We start from the raw sequence: 22,715 nt of genomic DNA on the forward strand, positions 1-22,715 counted from the left end.
GCGTTTTTGGCATATTTAACAAAATTGTTTCATTTGATGGAGTCGATAGCTTGAAAATGAATATAAAAATACTGTTAAAAGGTTTCCCACGCTCAGTGAAATTTTCTTGCACGCTAATTTAATTGCAGTACAGTAACTTGTTACGTAGTTCCAAGATCAACATTTTAAAAAATTATCAAGTATATTGCTTGTAATATTTGTGTTATATACATTTATCCGAAGTCTAGTCATCACTCAGTACAGTATTAGACATCATGCGTAAGGGACAGTTTACTCGAACATTGTATCGCAATTAATGCAACCAACGCAGTTACATTTTCGAAGAGTTAATAATGGCCGATAAGAATGAAAAATCAACAACGTCTGGGCGCAGTACGAAGACTATAAATGTAAGAAAAAGACTGAATTTGAAAATTAAATTAGACATTTTGAAGTGAATCGATTCCGGTCAAAGACAAGCGGATGTGTGCCATAATTTAGGACTTGCAAGTTTAACTGTAAGAACAATTATAAAAAAAATAAAGAATTAATTTTAGCATCGGGAAAGATAGCTGTTCCACTGCTAGCAACTAGGGCTAGGCCGGCTATTAAAAGGATTGAAAATTAAAAGGATTAGGATTGAAATGGAAAAGACTTTAACTAATTTTATTGAAGATAAAGTTCAATGCAGAATTCAGTTAAGTTAAATATTATTAAAAAAAAAAAAAAAAAAATTGGAACCATTTAAAACTAGTAAGGGCTGATTTAATAGATTTAAAATCCAGGGAGAAGCCGCAAGTGCAGATCAAGGAGCCGAAACTTTCAAAAAAGAACTTGTTAAAATTACTGAAGAGGGGTATTATGTTATTGTTGTTATTTGGTTTTTAGGAGCATTAGCAACTAAGGCCATATTGCTCCGGGATATGCGGTGGTCATTCTTTGACCTTTCCACATCCTCCGTATTTGGTGGTGACGGGCTCGAACCCCAGTCTAATCAAGAAGCGTGTGCTACGCACTGCTGCTCCTTCCCACCTGGCTACGGAGGCACCAGGGTATTATGTGTTATACTTCTCAACAAGTTTTTAACATAGATGAAGCAGGACTTTTGTGGAAACCAATGCCTAAAAGAAGTTTCATATTGAAAGAAGAAAAAACATGCCAGGTTTCAAAGTGGCGAAGGATCGGTTGACTTCATTGTTGGTAACGCTGCGGGGGATTTAAAATTAATACCGTTTTAGTTTATTTGAAAGAGGGCCAAAGTTCAACCCAAAATCGACACATTTTTCATGATTAAATTCATCAATTAAATTAAATCCATTTAGATCAATTAAATTCATGATTTTAATTGGAATTTTAATACTTAAGTAGTTACCACATAATTATATACGTATGTAATGCAGAATATTTATATGTACAAATATTTGAATATTAAATATTTTGACCGACATTTGTGCATCTTTTCACTACCGTTTATTATTGATTAGGAAATATCCTATGGCACCGACCGCAACTCACAAATACATATGTTACCTTATGGGAATGCAGGGCTCGCTTTAGCGCGGATTCACTTGGCGCTCTGTTTTTCCGGAACGAATTATCAGCGTTAAGCGGGGGGTCACCTGTATAGAGGAATGTTAAACAAACTCACCACTTACATGTTTATTTATTGCATGTAATGTATTACAAATTTTTTGTCATGTCAATTACAGCAGTTGTCTATTTATTTTTTTTAATATGGCTTACTTTTAAAGAAAAGTTGAATCAAAACAGAAACTGTTTCTAAGCCTCTCTTAACTTTGTTCACCACTTAGATGACTCCTGGGGAACCATCTAAGTGTAGAACATTTTGGTATAAATAACCTCTACTAGGGAACAGTAGAGAAGGCACAGTCTATAACCCTTTTATTAGTTTGATATTATATTTCTAACATTTTGAAATTTATCCAGACCTCAAGAAGGCAGGTGAAAGTGTTAGGATTTTTTTTTTCTCTTTTTTTTTTTTTGGCCAGACTAGAGCAGTATTGGATATTTTGTATAATATACTCTGCTGAGAATTTTTAACACAAAGGGAACCATAAGACTACTACTAAACTATTTTCTGTTATTTTCACTACTAACATAACTATTTATCAATTTTGTTGAAACTGAATTTCAACTAAATGCTTAGAAGGAACTACAAAATATAATAACAGCAGTTTTCTTACTGTAAGACTTGGCTTCGATGGATCTAAATGGACTCTCATTGTGACAGGCTGAGATACAAGAGATTGAGGATGCTGTCCAGAAAGGGTAGCTAATGCAGTTCTTGGAGCCAAGTCAATAGGCTGAGACATATCACTGTCATCTTGGTCTGATGTCTGCTTAGGATCAGTAGAAACTGATTTCTGGGGATTCATGCTATTAAAAAAAAAATATATATATATATATATATATATATAAAAGAAGCTTTGTGTGATATATATATATATATATATATATATATATAAAAGAAGCTTTGTGTGAGATTGCATTTCAAATAAGCAAGCTGAAAATTTATTAAAAATTACCCAAAGCTTTAAGGCCAATTAAGCCTGCTTACTGCATCCAAAATCTACACAGATAATAATTAACATTTAGAAATTGATTACACACAAAAGTCTAAACAAACATTTTCCAACTTTTTTTTTTAATTTCATAATGTGTTGCATGAACGGCATGTATCCTACAGAAACTAATTTAGAATTAAATTAAATAAAATGAAGGAAAAACTAACACCGTGTAATTTGTTTCCTAATATGTAATTAGTTTCCTAATAACCAAGCAGGCAGAAGCCACATAACATCCATAATTATAACTTGAGGAAGAGGGCTCAAAAACAGGGAACTGAAATCAAGCACTGTAGAAAATTTTATTTTTATGATTATTTTAAAACTTTAAATTTGATCTTAAGTTATTTACATTGTTATTATTTATATTTAATTTTAATTAAATGATAATTTATTTTTGTCTTTTTTTTATAATTTGAGATTACACAGGTTTTTGGTGTGACATTAAAGAAGTTGCCTTCAGGCATTCTCTTCCTCTTGGAGCTTAAACATGATAATCTCACACTCAATTAAATCCCCCCCCACTGTCAACTTACTCATCTTCCCCTAGTAGCTGTGAGCAGGAGAGGTCAACACCGAGAACCCTGGTGAGTTATCTTTTTTCAGTTTGGAATTTTTATAGTAAAGTTTCAGCTTGTGAGAAATTATTTATTGGGAGAGCATGCCTTAGAATTTATTTTAGTTTTTCTAATTCACATATTCATTCTTAATAGCACTGTTTGTTGGCATTTAGTGGTAATCTTGGTTTCTGCCATTTCATTATATATGCTTGCACTCTGCATCTCTTCCAGTCATATAGCTCCCTGAGGAGCTGTTGTGGCCACCAACAAATTCCTCCAACTGCATTGATTGTGCGCTATACGAGCAGCATCGCAAAGTGTCATGCCCAGAAGTTCACTGATCCCATCCTTCCACCTAGTTGCAGGTCTTCCTCTGCACCTCTTCCCCTCGGTTTTTCCTTCCATTATATTCTTCAACAGAAAGTTTTCCCTTCTTACTATATGACCAAAAAACTTGAGTTTTCTTTTATTGATGCTATGAAGAAGAATTTTAGGCATGCCAATTTTATTCAATACCCACTCATTTGTTGTTCAATTCAAGTAAGAAATACGCAGTATTCTCCTGTAACACCACATTTCAAATGCCTCGATTTTCTTCCTGGAAACTGTTTTCAGATTCCGTCCTTCACATCCATAAGTGGCAACTGGAAAAATTAATGAATCAATGATTCTCAGTTTCGTCTTCAGTGGCACAGCATGATCTCTCCATAATTTTATCAGATCAGTGACTAATGTTTTAGCAATTGCCTGTGATCTCTTTACATCATTTGAGCAGTCACTATTTTTATTTATTCTTGATCCTAAGTAATCAAATTCATCAACTTCTTCGATATCTTGCCCATTAACCTTCACTTTACTGGAACCGAGATTATCACCATAATTTTAGTTTTACACACATTCAGAAACAATCCTTTTTCTTACTTGCTTCACATACTCTCCTCAGAGTTTCTTTAAGATGATCCTTAGAATTACAAATTAGCACAGTATCATCTGCATAACGAAGGTAGTTTATCTTCAGTCCTCCAATTTTGATGCCAGTCTCTAAAGCTTCATGCATGATATCTTCGGCGTAAAGATTAAAAAGTGAGGTGACAAAATACAGCCCTGCCTGACACCATTACCTATTGTGATTTCCCATGTTCATTCTCACAGTTCCTTCCTGTTCCTAATATAGTAGCTTAATCAGCTGAATTATGTGGATTGGGAAACTCATAATAGTCATCGTTTCCGACAGCTTCTCATGTTGAACACAATCAAATGCTTTTGCATAATCTATAAAATACAAAACAACTGGAACATTGAATCCTTTGCATTTTTCAATAATCAGTTGTAGACTTAAGACCTGATCTCTGGTTCCTCTACCCCTTCTGAAACCTGCTTGCTCTTCTGGCATTTCTTCAAGTTTTCTTGAAATTCTGTTTAATATGAATTTAAGAAGAATCTTGCTAGCGTGAGAAATTAGGCTAATAGTCCTGTAATTTGAGCAAATTTTCATATCTCCTTTTTTTTGGTAAGGGGATGAAAATTTATTTCTTCCAATCTGATGGCCATCGTCCTGTTTCCCAAATTTTTACAATCATTTCATGAAAAAACTCTGCACCCTTCACACCTATAGCTTTAATTAATTCCATTGGGATTTCATCAATTCCAGGTGACTTGCCACATGTTAGTTCTCTGATGGCTTTTTCAACTTCTTCCTTCAGGTTCATGATCACACTCTTGAAAAGGGGGGGGGGGGGTGGCAGATAATTTGTGCCAGCAGGTGCTCGGAAGAGCTGCTCACAGTACTTTTTCCACCTTCCTTTGATTGTGTTCTACTCTGTTAAAATTTTCCCTTTGGAGTCCTTAATTACATTAAGTTTTGGTCGGAACTTTTGTCTTGAGGACTTAATTACATCATACATCTTTTTAGTGTTGGTTTATTTGTTGTGGTATTCGATTTCTTTACACTTTTGATTGATATAATCCTGTTTGTCCTGGCTTAAACGGTGCTTGATGACTTTGCTTAGTTCCTGATACTCTGTTTCCTTGTACACTCTGGGCTTTTGCAGTTCATCTCTGTTTAAAAGTGGCTTCTGCAATCCAAGGCTTCCTGATCTTTGACATTTCTCTAATGTGTCTATTTGCTGAATCCTTAATAAAGCTTTGGGTATTTTCCCACATTTCCTCAGGCAGCATATCGTCATCTAGTTCTAACAGAGCTTGAAAACGATTGCCTGTTTCAAGCATATAATCGCTTGGAATATATTCTACATCCAATAGTCTAGGGAAAACCTTATTCATGATCTTGTTCAGCTTCAGCTTGAAAACAATGTGGAGTAGCTGATGATCACTGCCACAATCTGCTCCAGGAAGTGTTTTTGCTGTGATTACAATGGAATTTCACCTTTGCTGTATAAGGATATAATCAATCTGATTCCTTGTTTTATGATCATGAGATTTCCATGTATAGAGCCTTCTTGGGTGTTGCTGAAAGCAGGTGTTACATATGACAAGACTGTTCAGATGAAAAAATTCAATTAAACTTTCACCCTGCTCATTTCTAGTGCCAAGACCAAATCTACCACATTCCGGACTAGAAGAAACTGTCTTGCCTACTTTTGCATTAAAATCACCCATGAGTATCAAAACATCCTTTTTTGGGACCAGATCAAGAGCTGACTGGAGAATTTCATAATAAACATCCATATCTTCGTCTGTTGACTTTGATGCATATGCAACTAAAACTGAGATTCACTGGCTGGCTCTGAAGTCTAAAAGTCATCATTCTACTATTAATAGGATTGTATCCAAGAAGAGACCTCAAGTATTCCTTATTCAAAATGACAGCGACACCATGTTCTTTTACTTAGTCACTTCTAGAAAAAACAACCAAAAACTCATTTCCAGTTTTGAAATGACCTTGTCCTGTCCACATGAATTCGGTTGCTCCAAAAATGTCAATTTTATATCTATTCATTTCATTGATGACCATATCCATCTTGCCTTCTTTTAAACTTTTTACAATCCATGTGGCCACGTTTACCCTCTTCTTTCTTAAATTTAATTTTGCAGGGCACACAATGGCATCTGGTTAACAGGAGTTGTTTTAGTTGTAGTTTCTGGATGTGGCATGCAGTGCATGCCACATCCAGAAACTACAACAATTTGTACATGTTTATCCCTCTCCCACAACTTTTTACCATATCTCCATGAACAGTCAAAGTAACAGAACAAACATGTCTGTAAAAAGATGCTAACCTCCCAAATTCATTTACACACATGCACGCACAGTGTCAATTTCAATTCTCTCTCTCTCTCTCTCTCTCAACAAAATCAGATTATTCTGTTTCACACTAGACTAATATAGTTAACTTAATAGCTTAGATCTTCCAATATAAAACATTAAAATAATTTTGAACTTTGATAATACGAAGTGTCTAGTTCCTGACAGCACTTCTCTAACAGTTCGTAGAACCTATGCATCACACCTTTCTTCTGTTTGTGTAGCCTTTTTAAACTCTCTTATCAGACTAGTATTTTTCCTTCTGCATGAAAATTGCTCATATTCGCCCAATTCCTAAAAAGGGCAGCAACCCCTCTATTCCAATTATCATCCCACTTAACCCTACTTTCCAAAGAAAGTAGTAGAGAAATCAAGCAACCAGTGTTACACAATTGCAAACCTTCATCTAATCAATGTCAGTATGGCTTCCATCAGTGTCAATCCATTGGAGATAAGTGGCTTATGTTGCTCATTGCAGGACAAATGATGGAAAAGTTTGATGAAACTTAAGCTGCGCCTGAAAATTCAAAGGATTTTAACTGTTTGGCATAACGATCTTCAGAACAAGCTGCCACCTTATGGTTTACCATGCTTTTTACAATTGGGTAACCAGTTTTCTCTCTGACTGTTCACTGTGTGGCTTTCTGTATTCTAACTTCTTAACTAATACTGATATTCCCTGAGGTTCAGTTTGTTTCTCTCACACACTCTTCCTCCTATATATTAATGACCTTCTTACACTTACTGTAAACCCTATCCAGTAGTTTGATAGGGATTTCAGAATTATGGCACATTATATTCACCCTTTCAAACCTTGATCTGCACAAACAACTTTAATCTCTCCAATATCTCTTACTAATGGCTTAAATGCTAATCTCAAAGTACAGTAAACCCTCGATTTAACAGACTAATAGGGGAGAAGGGGTGTCCGTTAATTCCGAAAGTCCATTAAATCAAATGTAAGGGATGCATTTTTTGTTGTTCTTAATGTGTAAAAAAAAGCTTTAATACAATATACAGTACTGTACAATATAAAATTATGTTGCAATTTGGCCTTTGATTTACAAATATCAGAAACAATTTGCTTTTTTATGCCATAAATTTCACAAACACGTGCTACTGAGACACCTTGTTCTAATTTCTGTGTGCCCCATTTAAGTTCACATCCTTTCTTTTAACTCCTCTATCACTCGATGCCATTTTAAATTGTAAGGATTGCAAAATTATTTAATAAATAAAGTCACAATTCAGAAAATCACAGAAACACTCTGTATACAACCTGACTGCATGATAGCTTGAAGCAGACTGAGACCAAAACAAAGCGAGTTGGTAGACCTGCAGTTTAGTGTCCCAAGTCACGTTCAGCTTGTAAGTCACTGCCTGATCTTATCTGTTATCTGGGAAAACAACTATTTGAACACGCTTTTAGAAAGAATAAAAAACAATTTCCTGAATTTGATTATAAAAGTAAAAGTATGTAATTATCAAAACAATAATGGAAATAGGTAATTATTATTCATTTTTAATTAATAATAACACTGAAATTTTGTATAACCTAAAAGAAATAATATGGTCGATATTAATATGTACATTACTGTATTATTATTTGCCCAGTCCGTTAAATCCGAAATCCGTCATATCGGGGTCCATTAAATCGAGGGTTTACTGTAATTCTAAGACTCAATTCTATGTTATTTCTAGCAAAAAAGAATCTGTCTCTTCCACACTCATCTTCAATTACCCTCAAATTTCTAAACACATTCAAATATCTTTATGGGGGATTGCCCTAACTTCTAATCTCTCTCTTGGCACAAGCACATCACAGATATTGCTGCCTCTGCATAAAAAAAAAAAAAAAAAAGAAAAGTTTTCTTTATCACTCTTGGCATTACTTTCCCTCTAAATAGTTACTGACTGTATAAATCTCAAATCCACCCTAACATGGAACATTGTTTCCCCATAACCTTTCTCAAGCTCCTAAACTCTATCCAAAAGAGGACAATAAGGTTAATTAATGACCGTTCTCTTACAAACTATATTCACTTCTGTTAGATGTTCCGTTTCTGCTGTATGTCTTACTATAGATATTTCCCTGTGCACTGTTCTTCCACATTACCATAAGTAACTCCATTTTCCTCTTCCAAACATATCCCAACACAGATCTTCACTGCCTTACTTACCTATTTATCACTTCTACTTCTGTTTTAGGACAATCTTCCTTTGCATATATTTTCCAAAAATTACAATCTCCAGAATGTCAAGTCTAATGTCAATAAGTACCTCTGTCTTCACAACCTTCAATTTATAAAAGGTAAACTGCAGCCATTTTCAACCTGCTGTAGGATAGAAGCTTCCTCAACGATCCATGCTGAGGGAAATGGACCATAATCTCACAATAGTAAAGTGCAGATTGGCAATGGACCGTATTTCAGTCAGGGGCTTGAAACCCAGTCTACTCAAAAAGCACGTGCTACTGCACTTTTTCTCATGACCACTTGGCTACACAGGGTACCAAAGTATTATAAGTTCTTATAACTTTCATATTTAGGATTATTATTAAAAATATATCTTTTTTTAAACAGTCTGTAAAAAGGAGCAATTTTCCCTATACATCCTTGTTCCTGGCCTCACACCTTTTGTGACCTTGTGCTGAAATGGCCATACATATATTGTTAAATAATACTGAATAAATACTTAAATTATTATTATTTGTGAATTTTCACATCCTTGATTTCATAAAATTTCATGCCAGCCTTAATACCATATTAACAAAAAATAAATAAATAATAAAATTGTAGCAATGCTAGTTTTATAAAACAGAAAGTTGTTGCATTTGCTGCTATTTTATATACATGTAAAATATAGATTAAATACACAAATGCTCAAATTATTTCATTCCTGATTGTCCTCCACATCAATGTTAGTGGCAATGTCACTGACAGTGGTTTCACCACTTGTCATCATTGCAGAGGCCTGAGTTTGAATTCTATCAAAGACTACAGGAATTCTTAAAAGCCTCTTCAATTAGGACTTTATTCAGGCAGATGAAGTTGGGTTACCCAGTGAGTTTTTCCAAGGACTTTCAGTCCTCACAGTGGGCAAATTCACCCATAAACACACTCTCCCATATACATAATATACATCAAATTATATAAACAATTAGAAATGGCATGACGGCCTGAATAGCTGATGGTGCACAAAAAATCCTGAGAACATTCTCATCCACTATACTTCATAATAGTAATATATTGTTAAGCTGTTGAAGCTGGACAAAATTTGTAAGACAAAGCTTTAGGTCCTTAAATTCAATTTGTAGCAACAAAAATCCTTGTTAGTAAGATCATATATTCATAAATTTGATGTTCACATGGGAGAGTAATGTATTACAAAAGTAAATATATCTGTATAGATATTACCATTTTGTAAGCATGTTTTATTTATAAGAAATATATTACCACATATAATTTTAATAAACCACACATACAGAAGTATAGTAGATGCAATATCATTAATTTTCATATGTTGATATACTAATTTTTTTCATTATTCAATTCCTACTATTAGTTCACACTCTCCCTATATATATTTATATATCTTGTTCAAATTTTCAATCGTTAATAAAATACTTTTTATTCATCCACTCAAGTTCAAATAAATTTTTTTAAACTTGTAGTGGATGACACTTGATGTTAATACAGTTTTTTCAAATATTAATTCATTAATTAAATTTAATTAATTAATTTTAGTTTTATATGGGAGAAAAAAATTTCTCTTATATAAGATATTTAGCAGGATATAAATTTAGGAATAAAATTGAAATCAACAGGCAGTAGCTCAATCGGTAAAATGCAAGGATTTCAGTATTTTTCACGTGAAGGTGAAGAATGCAAGTTCAATTCTTGCGAAAATCAATAATTTTTTGATAAATTTTTGTTATTCATCCACTCAAGTTCAAATACATTTTTTTAAACTTGTAGTGGATGACACTTGATGTTAATATAGTTTTTTCAAATATTAATTCATTAATTAAATTTAATTAATTAATTTTAGTTTTATATGGGAGAAAAAAATTTTTCTTATATAAGATATTTAGCAGGATATAAATTTAGGAATAAATACCGTCAGTGGCAAAGCGTGTAGATCGCTGGAAAAAAATTTCTTTTTCAGATTCTTTTTTCATTCTGGGTTCTAGTCTGAGTCAAGGAGGGAACAAAATGGAAAATGAAACATGTGAATAAAAATAATAGTCCAACACCATATATAGAAAGGAAAATGGAAAATTGCAAGGAAATTCGCTTTCTATTTTGCCACTTAATATTGTGATTCTGTCATATGTATATACATATTTATATTAATTGTAATTATTTAATAAAAAGTAACTAAAATAAAAATTTTTCTTTGTTGACCTAAGTAGGAATTGACTTTAAAAATTTTTTTTTATATTACTTGTTTTTTGGGCATTAATACAAAAATTCAATTACAGTGGAATCTGAAATACAATATTCAGATTACACTAAAATTAAATAAGATCATTCAAGCAGCACTCCTTCAAGATGACTTGAACAGACTTCACAGATGGTCAGAGAAGTGGCAGCTATGTTTTAATGCTGCTAAATGCGAGGTTTTACACTTGGGGAATAGCAACACCCAAATAAATTATACACTTGATGGGGCTGAATTAAAAAAGTAGTGGAGAAAAGGATCTGACAGTTACAATATAGGCAAATATGAAGTTTTCTGAACAGTAAACTGGCAGCCACGAAAGCATATGGTGTCCTATCGATGATTTATTGAACATTATCCTATAGAGATAGGAAGGTCATAATCCCACTGTATAAGGCAATTGTAAGACCACATCTGGAATAGTGTTCAAGTATGGAGACCACCTGAAAAAAGACTGAGCTTCTTGAAAGGGTCCAGAAACAGGCAACTTGAATGATGAGATCGGCAAAAGGAAGACCGTACGAGGAAAGTCTGTTTATGGGCTACAGAGCTTGGCAACTAGGCAACTCAGAGGTGACCCGATTGACATTTATAAGACTGTGAAAGGAGTTAGTAAATTGAATGAAGGTGGAGTTTTCGCTATTATAAAGAATCCAAGAACTAGGTGTCAAAAATTTAAATGACAGGGGTTGAGGTTTGGATTAGATTGTAAGTTTTCTTTTAGCCAGTGATTTGTTGATTGCTGGAACAAACTGCCCTCACAGGTAGTTGAGGCTGACAGTTTGAATAAATTCAAAGGTAAAATGGATAGTTACCTGCACGAGGAGGGAAACATATAATTTGTATTTTCTTACCTACTTGGTGGCTTTTTTTTTTTTTTGGTCAGTGCAGCAAAAGTCTGTGGCTTCTTTACGCTCTATGGCAAATACTAGTACTTTTTTTTTTATTCAAGGAAATGCTATTTGCATTCATTTATCCCTTTCTCAGCCATATATTTAAAATATGTAGTATGTTCAAAGCAATATTCTGAATACTGAGTTTGACTCAATTGATAAGTTATTTATTTCTGCACTAAATATTCATGATTTTCATAGTGATTCTTCCTTTATAAATGCCAAATTTTATGGAGTAATTTATTGCAGTCTTTTAAGCAGAACCAGTTTCATTCAAATAAGACTTACAGCTAAAAATAAATTCTCTGTCCCCTTCCTGTTCACAATTTAGGCCCAGTCACGTGTAACATTTCTCAAAAATTTGTGTGTATAAAATGCCAGTAACAGTATTTTGGCCTTAAAATGGAGTTTCTTGTGTCACCTGATGTTCTTTAAAGGTAGGCCTGAATAAAATTTCTGCATATTCATTTTTATTTGTAACCTTTTATTAGATTTGGTTTTTCGTTATTATTTTAGGATATAAAATTGATAGATTAGCCAATTCCATTTCTATGTGATGTATAAAAACTGTGATGAAATAAAAAGTTAATGTCTATAAATTGAATATATTTTGTAATTTTTTTTTTTTTGCAATAATTTATATAATAGTGAACTTGTAGCCCCCTCCCAACAATGAACTTTTAAGCTTCATATCACAATGGATGGTATTAGAGAAGTTTATGTGAAGTGAGATTTATGTGACTTTGTGTCTTAATTCAAAATCATCATTTATAATGCTTTATATAAGTGAAATCAAAATTTTTATTATACTAATGTGACAGGTTTTTATGGTTCTTATGGTTAAATATTACATTTTTTTATTTTTATTTTTTGAATGAATGAAATTAGAAGAAAAGTAAGAGTGCAAAAAAAATATGGATAACCAGAATTCCATTGTATTAGAAGATGTTCAGATTGGGTCTATGCTGAGCAGCAGACCAACCAAGCTCAACACAACAGATGGGCAAATGGCTGGTAAAAATGTTATTTCCCTCCCCTCCACCAAGGAGAAAAGCCATGTTAAGAATATTCCACAATTCTTCACATCAGTATGTATACTTCATGAATATTTATAAAAAGTTTTAGTATGTCTTCTTTCCATATTGGTGCTATACTCCTTATTTCACACTTCTATTATTAATTCATTAAATTCCAAAGCTGATCAACATGCTATTTTTGGATTTGAAAATTTTAACAATAAATAACATTAGCCAAAACTTCATAAAAAGGGCTTGTCTGTATTACTTTTAAATCAGGTCTGTTCCATTAGAGCATTACTTTTAAGCTGCTTTATACCAATACTTTTTATGAAAGTTTAATCACCCCACATGAACAGGTATAGTTTTCTTCTTTCTATGTCATTATTATTGTCCCTTTATTTCAAACTTCATTAATTTATTACTGAAAGAAGAAAGTGCACCACTACAAATATTTTATCCTTTATTAAATGTACTAAAACATATGGAAAAGATAAACGCTTTGTTTGATATTATTGTGTTCAATATTTTGAAATAAATAAAATACACTGAAATAAATTTTTGGAAGTAATATACATCACATGTTTATCACTGCCACAAATAACACAGAACCAGCCAAATGGTGCAAGGAACCCCTAAAGAGAAAGAAAGAAAGAGAGAGAGAGAGAGAGAGAGAGAGAGATCCTAACTTATTTTACCAACCCCTAGCAGAGTTCCTTGTACAGGTGTATTATTAAAATATTACAGCAAATGCTAATGTTAATACAATAGTCCATAGTCATCAGTTAAGTGTGCTTATCATATGAACTGTCTACACAGTGAAACCCATTTCTGGGACAATACTTTAACAATCAATTCTGTATGCTGTCTGCCATATCGTTTTATGAACATATTTGTAAAGCAAACTCAATTTCTTTCAATATAATATACGTCAACAGAACCCTAATTTTCAACTTTCACTTAGCATTATTTTAAAACTTTTTTTTAATCTATATATGCTTAATTTATTCTGTCTAGATGACTTGTTTCAGTCAAGTGGAGTTCTGAACATTTTTCTTCTGCAATGTGTTTTATAATGATAATCCAACTACCTTCTCTACCATTATAGAACGAAGAGGATTTCAATTTAACCAAACTTAACAGATAAAACTATGCTGCCGGTGCATAGATTTCACTGTGGTGTTCAATAATAACGTTTTCAATACGTATTGATATATCTTGTAATTTTTATTTAGAAACAATAGTTTTCAGAATTTGAATACTAAGACCTATCTATATATGTATATGAATACATAAACTAAATTACGTCAACTAAAAGGTTTCAATGAAATGGCAGGATGCCTAAATAACAACTCTAGATGATCATTTCTTATAAACTTCATTAAATTTTCTGCAATAAACACAAAATTCTAGAATAAAATAGAAATGATACTGCTAACTTACATAACTCAGTTCTGCTGGGTTTTTTTCGTCAATACAGCAAAAAAATAAACTGAAAAATTTGTAAAACACACATCACTAACCATCATCACAACATAAAACAGCTTAACTTTATCCGCCAATAAACACGCATGCGTCGCCTCCACGGAAATCTCGTTGAATCTTTGGAGGTCACGGACATAGCGAAAATGAGATTCTATTCAGGCTTAAGTAAACGTAATAGATTTCTTGTGCTGCACCAAATAACAAACCATGTGTGGTGCTGAACGAGAATAACAATAAATTAGCTGCTACTATTTATGTATACTTTAGATTTAATTATTTTAATACCGGTTTTGAGAAACAAAAAGTGAAGGTACACGCAGTTAATTACTACATACACAGTAACGTTTCGTAGTCATGGAAACTGCCCTCCTCTCTCTGTAAATAATACATAACGTCGTTTACAAGAGGTGATAAAAGGAATGATACAAACTTTGATTTATTACAAAAAACATCTAAAGCAGCATCATGTCTAAGTTTTTAGCTCAACAGTGTGTTTCCTATTTTTACATTTCTATGGCATTCCAAATATTATTTTGCAATTTCACTTGTTCACCTTACAAAAATATGATTAAATGAATGACTCCGATTTGTAGCGTGCGAACTGCAGTTTCGCTTCTACCAGCCCATGCATGAATTTAATTGTTTGTTTGTTTGTTATTTGGAGCATTAGCAACTAAGGCTATATTGCTCCGGGGATATGCGGTGGTAGTAGTAGTAGTAGTGGCATGTGATGCAAGAAAGCAAGTGTATGAGCTTATGCAGCATCAGCCAAAAAAAAAAAAAAAAAAATTACACCATTCCCTCCAAATGCCTGTCCAGTTCCACCTTAAATTTATTTAATCTATCAACTTCCACAACGACAGATGGAAGTTTGTCCAGCAATTAACCACCCGCTGGCTAAAGGCAAATTTCCACACATCTATTCTACATCTGCCTTTTCTTAATTTAAATTTATGCCCCCCTTAGGTAATCTGAACAAGTGGAAGGATCCCATATTGCTCCGGGGATATGCGGTGGCCATTCTCTGACCTTCCCGCATCCTCCGCATTTGGTGGGCAGGGGCTCGAACCCCGGCCTAATCAAGAAGCGTGTACTACGCACTGCTGCTCCTGTCCACCTGGCTACGGAGGTGCCATCAATTTAATTAATCAACATTGGCACCAAATAGCCTAATCGACAGCCAGTTGATACTGCAATAAAAAGCTATCCTTCAAAAATATTAGAAATTGAGACAACTCAGTCACAAAAATCAAGAATAAATATACTGAAACAAATAATAATAATAAATTTTCTGTTTATACTCTGAGACGACCAAAGTAGTCCACAGGATAGACAAAATACAAGAAACAATGCCGTATTTAGCAGTCACGGGCTTGAACCCCGGTCACCCAAAGCACGTATACTTATGCACCCGCGCACTTGACCAGTCGGTTAAGGCGGCCGTCTAACACTTGTAACTGCCGACGAAACACAAAAATATAAAATAAAACTTTATTAAAAATGAAGTGAAAAAATAAAGTAGAACATAACCGAAATTTTATAAATAATACAAGCTCAAACAGAGATATAAATAAAATTTACGGATAAATACTAAACGAAATAAAAGTACTAAAAGCAATAAAAAAAAATCTATAGTAAAAACTTAGTATGCTGTACGCACTTCGATCGGGGGTGCCGAAGCGTAGCATGAAGCAGTGATGAGCAAGCCTAGTCTTCCTACCCGTTGCTTTCCTCAGAAAGGGAAAACGGTGATTGGTAGGCTAAATCACTGCATTTTTTTTAGTTTCTTCAGTTTTATTTTTTTTTTTTAGTTTAAAGCGGTATCGTGATCAAAAGATTAACCCGAACACTAAGCGAAAAATGGAATAAAGACTCCGACCGTACGTACTAAACATATCACCATACAAAAATTTCGTCCAACTTGCAACTTGCATTATTCCTTCTGGAGAGAGTAGTCACTGGTAGCCTCTGGAAAGAAAGTGGCAAAGGTGTTTACCCATAACTCCACTATCAGTTCTCTTGTAATGAGATAAAGTTCCCTTAAAAGCCAGAAAGTGTGAGTCATGTGTATATATAATGTAGGGTTCTGTTGCTCATCTGGCTTATTGCCCAGCTGCTCGTAAAGCAGCATAGACCCCTAGTTTCTCTCCATGGCATGGGAAACAGAATTATTTAACTGGCTAGGACTTCCCCAGAGTAATCTGAACTTTTCAGGGAGGACGCATACACACCTCACATAAAAACAAAAATATATATACTCATATATATATATATATATATATATATAAATCAGTTATGTAGAGTTAGTAAGGATTTCTGACTAAAGATGAATTTGGCTAAAACAAAAGTAATGATAAACAGGTATGCCACAGAAAGGGCACTCTTTTTCATCATTATATATTTATCTTGGACAAGTCATTAGCTGTAATAAGGATAAATGACTGGAAGTCAAGTGAAGAATAAATTTCGGAACGATAGCATTCAGGAAATGTAGTAACATACTGAGGAGCAATATCGCAATTTGTCTGAAAAGTAAAATAACGAACCAATATATACTCCCCAATGTATTCTGCAGTCACGCATCGATTGTGCTTGGGGCATCTCCCTAAAAGATTCTTCTCCTGATGGGGATCGGTGTCTTTGTGATGATCCCGACCTTAATGGTGGCATTCCATGTCGCCATGGTGGCTTCTAGGAAGTTTGTCACTGTCGGATTGCTTTGTAGATCTTCAGCGTCTCTATTAGCCAGTTTTGAGACACACACACAGTTGAAGGCCTTGCAGAATTCAATGTATGCCCTGTACAAGTTGCTGCACTTCTTGTAGATTGCTCTTTAACTGAAATATCTATCTTTAATTGTTTCCTGCATTCTTTCTGCTGTGCGGCTGTTTGAACCTGACTACATGGAGAAGAGGATCAAAACTAGTTGACAAGCTGGCATGCTAAACCTTTCATGGGGCAGGAGTACTGCAGGCGCTAGCTCAGCGCGGGAACCTCGGAGAAATCCATGGCGGCTGGCACCCCACCAGAGGGCACACCATCTGAGATGGCCTATAGCGCTCACACAGGGCCACATTAGCATTAGCATTAGCATTAGAATTAGTAGAAGCATATGATGCAAGAAAGCAGCTTAAGCAGCATCAGCCAAAAAAAAAAAAAAAAACCACTCCCATTTCACCCCTCTGTTCGTTCAAAATACCTCTCCAGCTGAGCCTTAAATTTATTTAGGCTATCAACTTCCACAACAAGGGATGGAAATCTGTTCCACCAACCAACTACCCGCTGGCTAAAGGCAAATTTCCGCACATCTATCCTACATCTGTCTTTCCTCAATTTGAATTTATGCCCTTTCAGGTGATTATTCTGAGCAAAAGGAAGAATCCCATCGGCATTCAGAATGCTCAAACCATTCAAGACTTTATACACCTCTAACAGATCACATGCCCCTGTGACTTTCCAACCCATTCCCACTTCCTACTTCGTCTACCATTATATGGTGGACTATCTACGCTATGGCCCACCTGTACTTTATTTCCTCGTTCTGATCCTCCTTTACTATATTCCCCGTGCCATTTCCTAATAAAAACTTATTTTTCTTCACTTAGCCTCTATAAGGAAGCTCAGAGGACCTTGACATACGCTAGCCGGAGAATAATCCCTATCTACCTGACAACTCTCCGTTGGCTGTGGACGGTAACTTGGAGTAGCAACAGGGTCCCTGCGGCCGAGTGCTAGAAAAACAACAACAACAACAACACAAACCACACATCACTTACACTTCTGGCATGTAGAATCTGTAATTTTCACAAGAGTACTAACAGTGCAGTTGTGAGTAATCAGCGGTGGAACACTACCCTCAACACTATGTACATTATGTTCTAGTGCACAGCAGCAAAAATATTAGCATTAGTTAGTTCAGTCATATGATGCAAGAAAGCAAGCTTATACAGCATCAGCCAAAAAAAAAAAAAATTTCCCATTTCGCCATCCGGTCACTCCAAATGTTTATTTACTTCAGCCTAAAATTTATTTAAGTTATCAACTTCCACAACAGCAGATGGAAGTCTGTTCCAGCCATCAGCTACCTGCTGGCTAAAGGCAAACTTCCGCACATCTATTCTACAACTGTCTTTCCTCAATTTGAATTTATGCCCCCTTAGGTAAGTAATCTGAGCAAGTGGAAGAATTCCATCAGAATTCAGCGTGCTCAACCCATTCAAGGCCTTATAAACCTCAATCAGATAACCTCGCAGGTGCCTATACAACAGATGCTGCAACTTGCAGAAATTAAGCCTTTCTTCGTAAGCGCACCCATTTGTTCCTCTCAGCAGTCTTATTGCCCTTCTCTGTACTCGTTCTAGCAACTCTACATCCTTCCTAAAATGAAGACTTCAGACCTGTACGCAGTACTCAAGGTGTGGCCTGACCATTGACTTATACAAAGGGATAATCACCTTCTTGTCTCTGCTAGCAAAATTCCTACATATCATTGACATGCTCTGGCAACCCGTCTGCACTGCTCAGAGAACTTCATATCTGACTTCTCAATTACACCAGGTTTTTTTATTCTTCACTACTCTGAGCGTAGCACGGCACAGTTGGTACGGAATTCTGGGGGTTACTGCTACCCATATGCAGTACTTTGCATTTGTCAATGTTAAACTTCAGTTGCCACCTCTCAGTCCATCTGCCTAACTTTTCTAGATCTTGTTGCAATCAATAGCATTTTGTCTTTAGTCTAATGAACAACCCTACTAACCTTTGTATCATCTGCAAACTTGAACATTAAGCCTGATATACCTTCATTGATGCCGATGAAGGTATATCAGATGATATCGATGAAGATATCAGATGTGGTCTGATATCTTCTTGGTTATACAGATGGTCAGGGTCTTGTAAATCCATTACCGTTTATGTCTGAACTCCTGACAATTATTATTATTATTTCTCTCTGATTCGGGGGTTCCACACGGTGACGAGCACTGCTACCAAGCACACGGGGTGATTGTTATGTTTGGTGTTACCATTGGTCGGAGAGTTCTCTGACTATCCTACAGATGTTAATGATTGAAACTTTCTGGAGTTCCTTGTAGGTGTTCTCTGCAAGACCCATTACTCTAAGACTTTATATAGGGTCGTTGGCACCATACAGATCGGTGACACGATGATCGAGGTGGTTGTTACTTGTTGCATATGCCACATCTCTTTGAACTCCTGTCTTAAGTTCGTGTACTACCTGATTTTTTCCTCATGTTTTCTGGAGGTTGCCAGGATTGGGCACCGCTCTATCAATCAGATAGGTAGGCTTTTCTTTCTTGTCGACAAGGGTTATGTCCGGTCTGTTGTGCTGGATTGGCTTGTCCGTTATTATGGCGCAGTCCCAGTACAGCTTCTGGGTTGGAGTCTTTAGTACTGCTTGGGATTCGTACTTGTAATATGCAATCATTGTCTTCGCGATTAGCACAGTGGTATTGCCACCGTCTTCCCCACACCGGGTGGAAAATGAGCGCGTTCGAATCCCGACAGAAATTTTAATGGTCTTTTTTTTCGCTCTGCGGCTGAGTTATTCGGTCTCGGACGTAGATAGCATGCTTTTTACCCCCCCCCCACCCAAAACTGGGATTTTTATGTCCAGCTAAATAGGCAAATTGACCAGAGAACAGACGTAATTTACAAACACAAAAAGGTATACAGAAGAAATTCTGGGTGGCTCTAATAAAATAATTGGATTTTATGGAGCATCTACCAAAAGAGACAATAACAAATAATCAATTTATTTTTTTTGTCCTCCACTTTTTCCCATTATATATATGAGGTCAGCGTTTTTAGTTTCAGCATGAAATTTTTACGGCCGGATGCCCTTCCTGGCGCCAACCCTCACACTTTATCTGGGCTGGCGATATGCGGTTGTCATTCCCTGACCTTCTGCATCCTCCGTATTTGGTGGTTACGGGCTAGAACCCGGTCTAATCAAGAAATGTGTGTTATGCACTGCTGCCCCTGCCCACCCGGCTTCAGAGGCGCCAATAACAAATAATCAATAAACAAATAAATATAAATAACACCTTTCATTTCATCTGTTCCTCTCATCTATCAGGTCTTGTATTCCTTCCTTGAATTCATTCATACTATCCTTCAAACAAAAAAAAAAAGAAAAGATGTCTGATATCACTTGTACAAACTCCTTACAATTTGTCAAATTCTTTCTTGAATCTATTCAAACATCCCACCTCTACAACATCACATCTTATTACGTTTAAAAAATCAATTAACAGTTAGTTCAGGGCAATTTCTGAACATGTGTATTCCAACCATCCTTCTTCAATTTGAATTTATGACGCTGCCGTGTGTATTCTGAGCAGGAGGAAGAATTTTACTGGCAATGTGCTTACTCGATTCATTGAAAGCCTTAAATACATCGCCAATGCGTCGTCACGAGGGGCTGCAATTTACAGAACTAAAACCTTCCTACGTAACAGCACCCTTTGCCCCTAGGCTACCATTGTAAAGATCAACTTTTTGTTTGCTCCACTAATATTGTTGCTCTTCTCTGCACGCGTTGGAACAGATCCACATTAGGAAATGAGTTCACCAAAATTATAGGCAGTACTCAAGATTTGGTACTGCATACAATAACTACATATGGGAAGAAGTAACCCAAGAGAAACATACCAAATCTGTGGTGCTACACTCAGGGAGAAAAAGAAAAAAAAGGCTTGGGAGCAATTCAGTTGTCAGATATGAAGTTCTCTGAGCAGTGCAGACAGGCCGCCAGATCATGTCATGGAGTTTTGTTAATCATATATAGGAATTTTGCTACCAGAGACAAGGAGGTGATTTTCTTTTGTAAAAGACAATGGTCAGGCTACACCTCGAGTACTGTATATAGGTCTGGACGCCTCATTTTAGGAAGAATGTAGAGTTGCTAGAACGAGTACAGAGAAGGGCAACAAGATTGGTGAAAGGAAAAAAGGGGTGCGCTTATGAAGAAAGGCTTAAGTGCAGCAGGTTGTAGCATCTGGAGGCTAAGCACCTGCAAGGTGATCTGATTAAAGTGTATAATGCCTTGAATGGTTGGGGCAGGCTGAATGCTGATGGAATACTTCCGCTTGCTCAGATTAAGAACCTGAGGGGAAATAGATTCAAATTGAGGAAGGACAGTTGTCGTATACATGTGCGGAAGTTCACCTTTAGCCAGCGGGTTGTTGATTGCTGGAACAGCCTTCCATCAGTTGTGGAAATTGATAGCTTAATAAATTTTAGGCTTAACTAGACAAACATTTGGAGTGACCGGATGGGGAAATGGGAAGGGTTTTTTTTTTTTTTGACTGATGCTGTATAAAAGAGGGAGGCAACTAGAGGGAGTTGTCTCCTTCCAGTTGCCTCCCGAACTGATAATCTGATGATCTGATTACCAGTAGTGATTCTTCATGCATTAAGAATCTGTAGATAAAGGAACCACTAGGTGGCAGTGATCACAATGTGCTGAAGTGGGATTTACTCAAAGAGGTAACTATCATCAAGAGCAAAGGGAAGAGTTTTTGCTTTCGTAAACGCGACTACGGAGGTCTGAGACAGTATTTGAATTCTATACGGTGGGACAAACTGATGATGTTACCAACAGCAAATTCGAATTAGGAAGCATTCGAAGAATTAATCTTGAAAGCTACTAGACTTTACATACCAACTAAGAAATATTGTCAAGGTTTAGGCCTGAATGGATGTCAGATGAACTAATGAGAAATGTGGCACAGATGAAAAATTCATGGGATACATATAAATTAATGGGTGACCTGGAGGGGTACGATAGATATAACCTGGTCGAGAACCAAGTAAAAAAGGAGGTTAGGCAAGCAAAGGCAGATTATGAGAAATCTTTTGCAAAAAAAAAAAGGTGGTAGATAACTTTCATCAACCGGTGAAATACCACCACTTTGCTTATTGGAAGCTTGAAATGGTGAAACCCATGTTTAGTGTCTAGAGCAAAGTTTCCGGCATCCCCCTCCCCCCATAATTCTCCTTCAACCCATGCACGGTACTAAGTATTATAGGTTTTGATACCTTTCGTGTTTGGGGTTTTCATAAAAAAAATGATGCGAAGCAAAACAGCTAAGAGTTCTTTACCTATGTAAACTCTAGAAGGAAAGGGTTGAATCAGATTGGTCCACTGGATATTGATGGTTCAACTGTTGATGATCCTGCTCAGGTGGCTTACAAACTAAATCAGTATTTTGCATCTAAATTAACACATGAGGAGTTATTCAGAGAGGAATGCCCGAGGTGAATTAAACTCTGGCAGTAAGCTAGATAATCTTGTAATAACTGAGAGTACAGTGGAGGAGACATTGTTGAAGATAAACATAAGAAAGGCACCTGGTGTGGATGGGATCTATCCAGTTATATTAAAGGAGGCAGCAAAGGAAGTAAGCAAACCCTTAGCCATAATCATGAGAGTTTAATTGAACTCAGGGGAGGTAACCATGGACTGG

At 35.7% G+C, this 22,715-nt stretch overlaps 1 protein-coding gene across 1 annotated transcript in view; it reads right to left on the minus strand.

The window, feature by feature from the left end:
• The window catches only part of LOC150091099 (uncharacterized), a 502,417-nt gene extending 488,125 nt beyond the window's left edge, over window positions 1–14,292 (minus strand). Inside the window, exons 1-2 of the mRNA XM_090383197.1 lie at window positions 14,185–14,292; window positions 2,184–2,376 (exon numbers count right to left, since the gene is read on the minus strand). Coding sequence (XP_090239323.1) covers window positions 2,184–2,375 — 192 coding nt within the window. The 5' untranslated portion in view covers window position 2,376; window positions 14,185–14,292. The remainder of the gene's footprint in view (window positions 1–2,183; window positions 2,377–14,184) is intronic.
• Between the last annotated feature and the right edge of the window lie 8,423 nt (window positions 14,293–22,715).

This window comes from Mastigoproctus giganteus, chromosome 1 (genome assembly GCF_048544385.1).
Source record: "Mastigoproctus giganteus isolate SK-2022 chromosome 1, ASM4854438v1, whole genome shotgun sequence".
Taxonomy (NCBI): Eukaryota; Metazoa; Arthropoda; class Arachnida; order Uropygi; family Thelyphonidae; genus Mastigoproctus; species Mastigoproctus giganteus.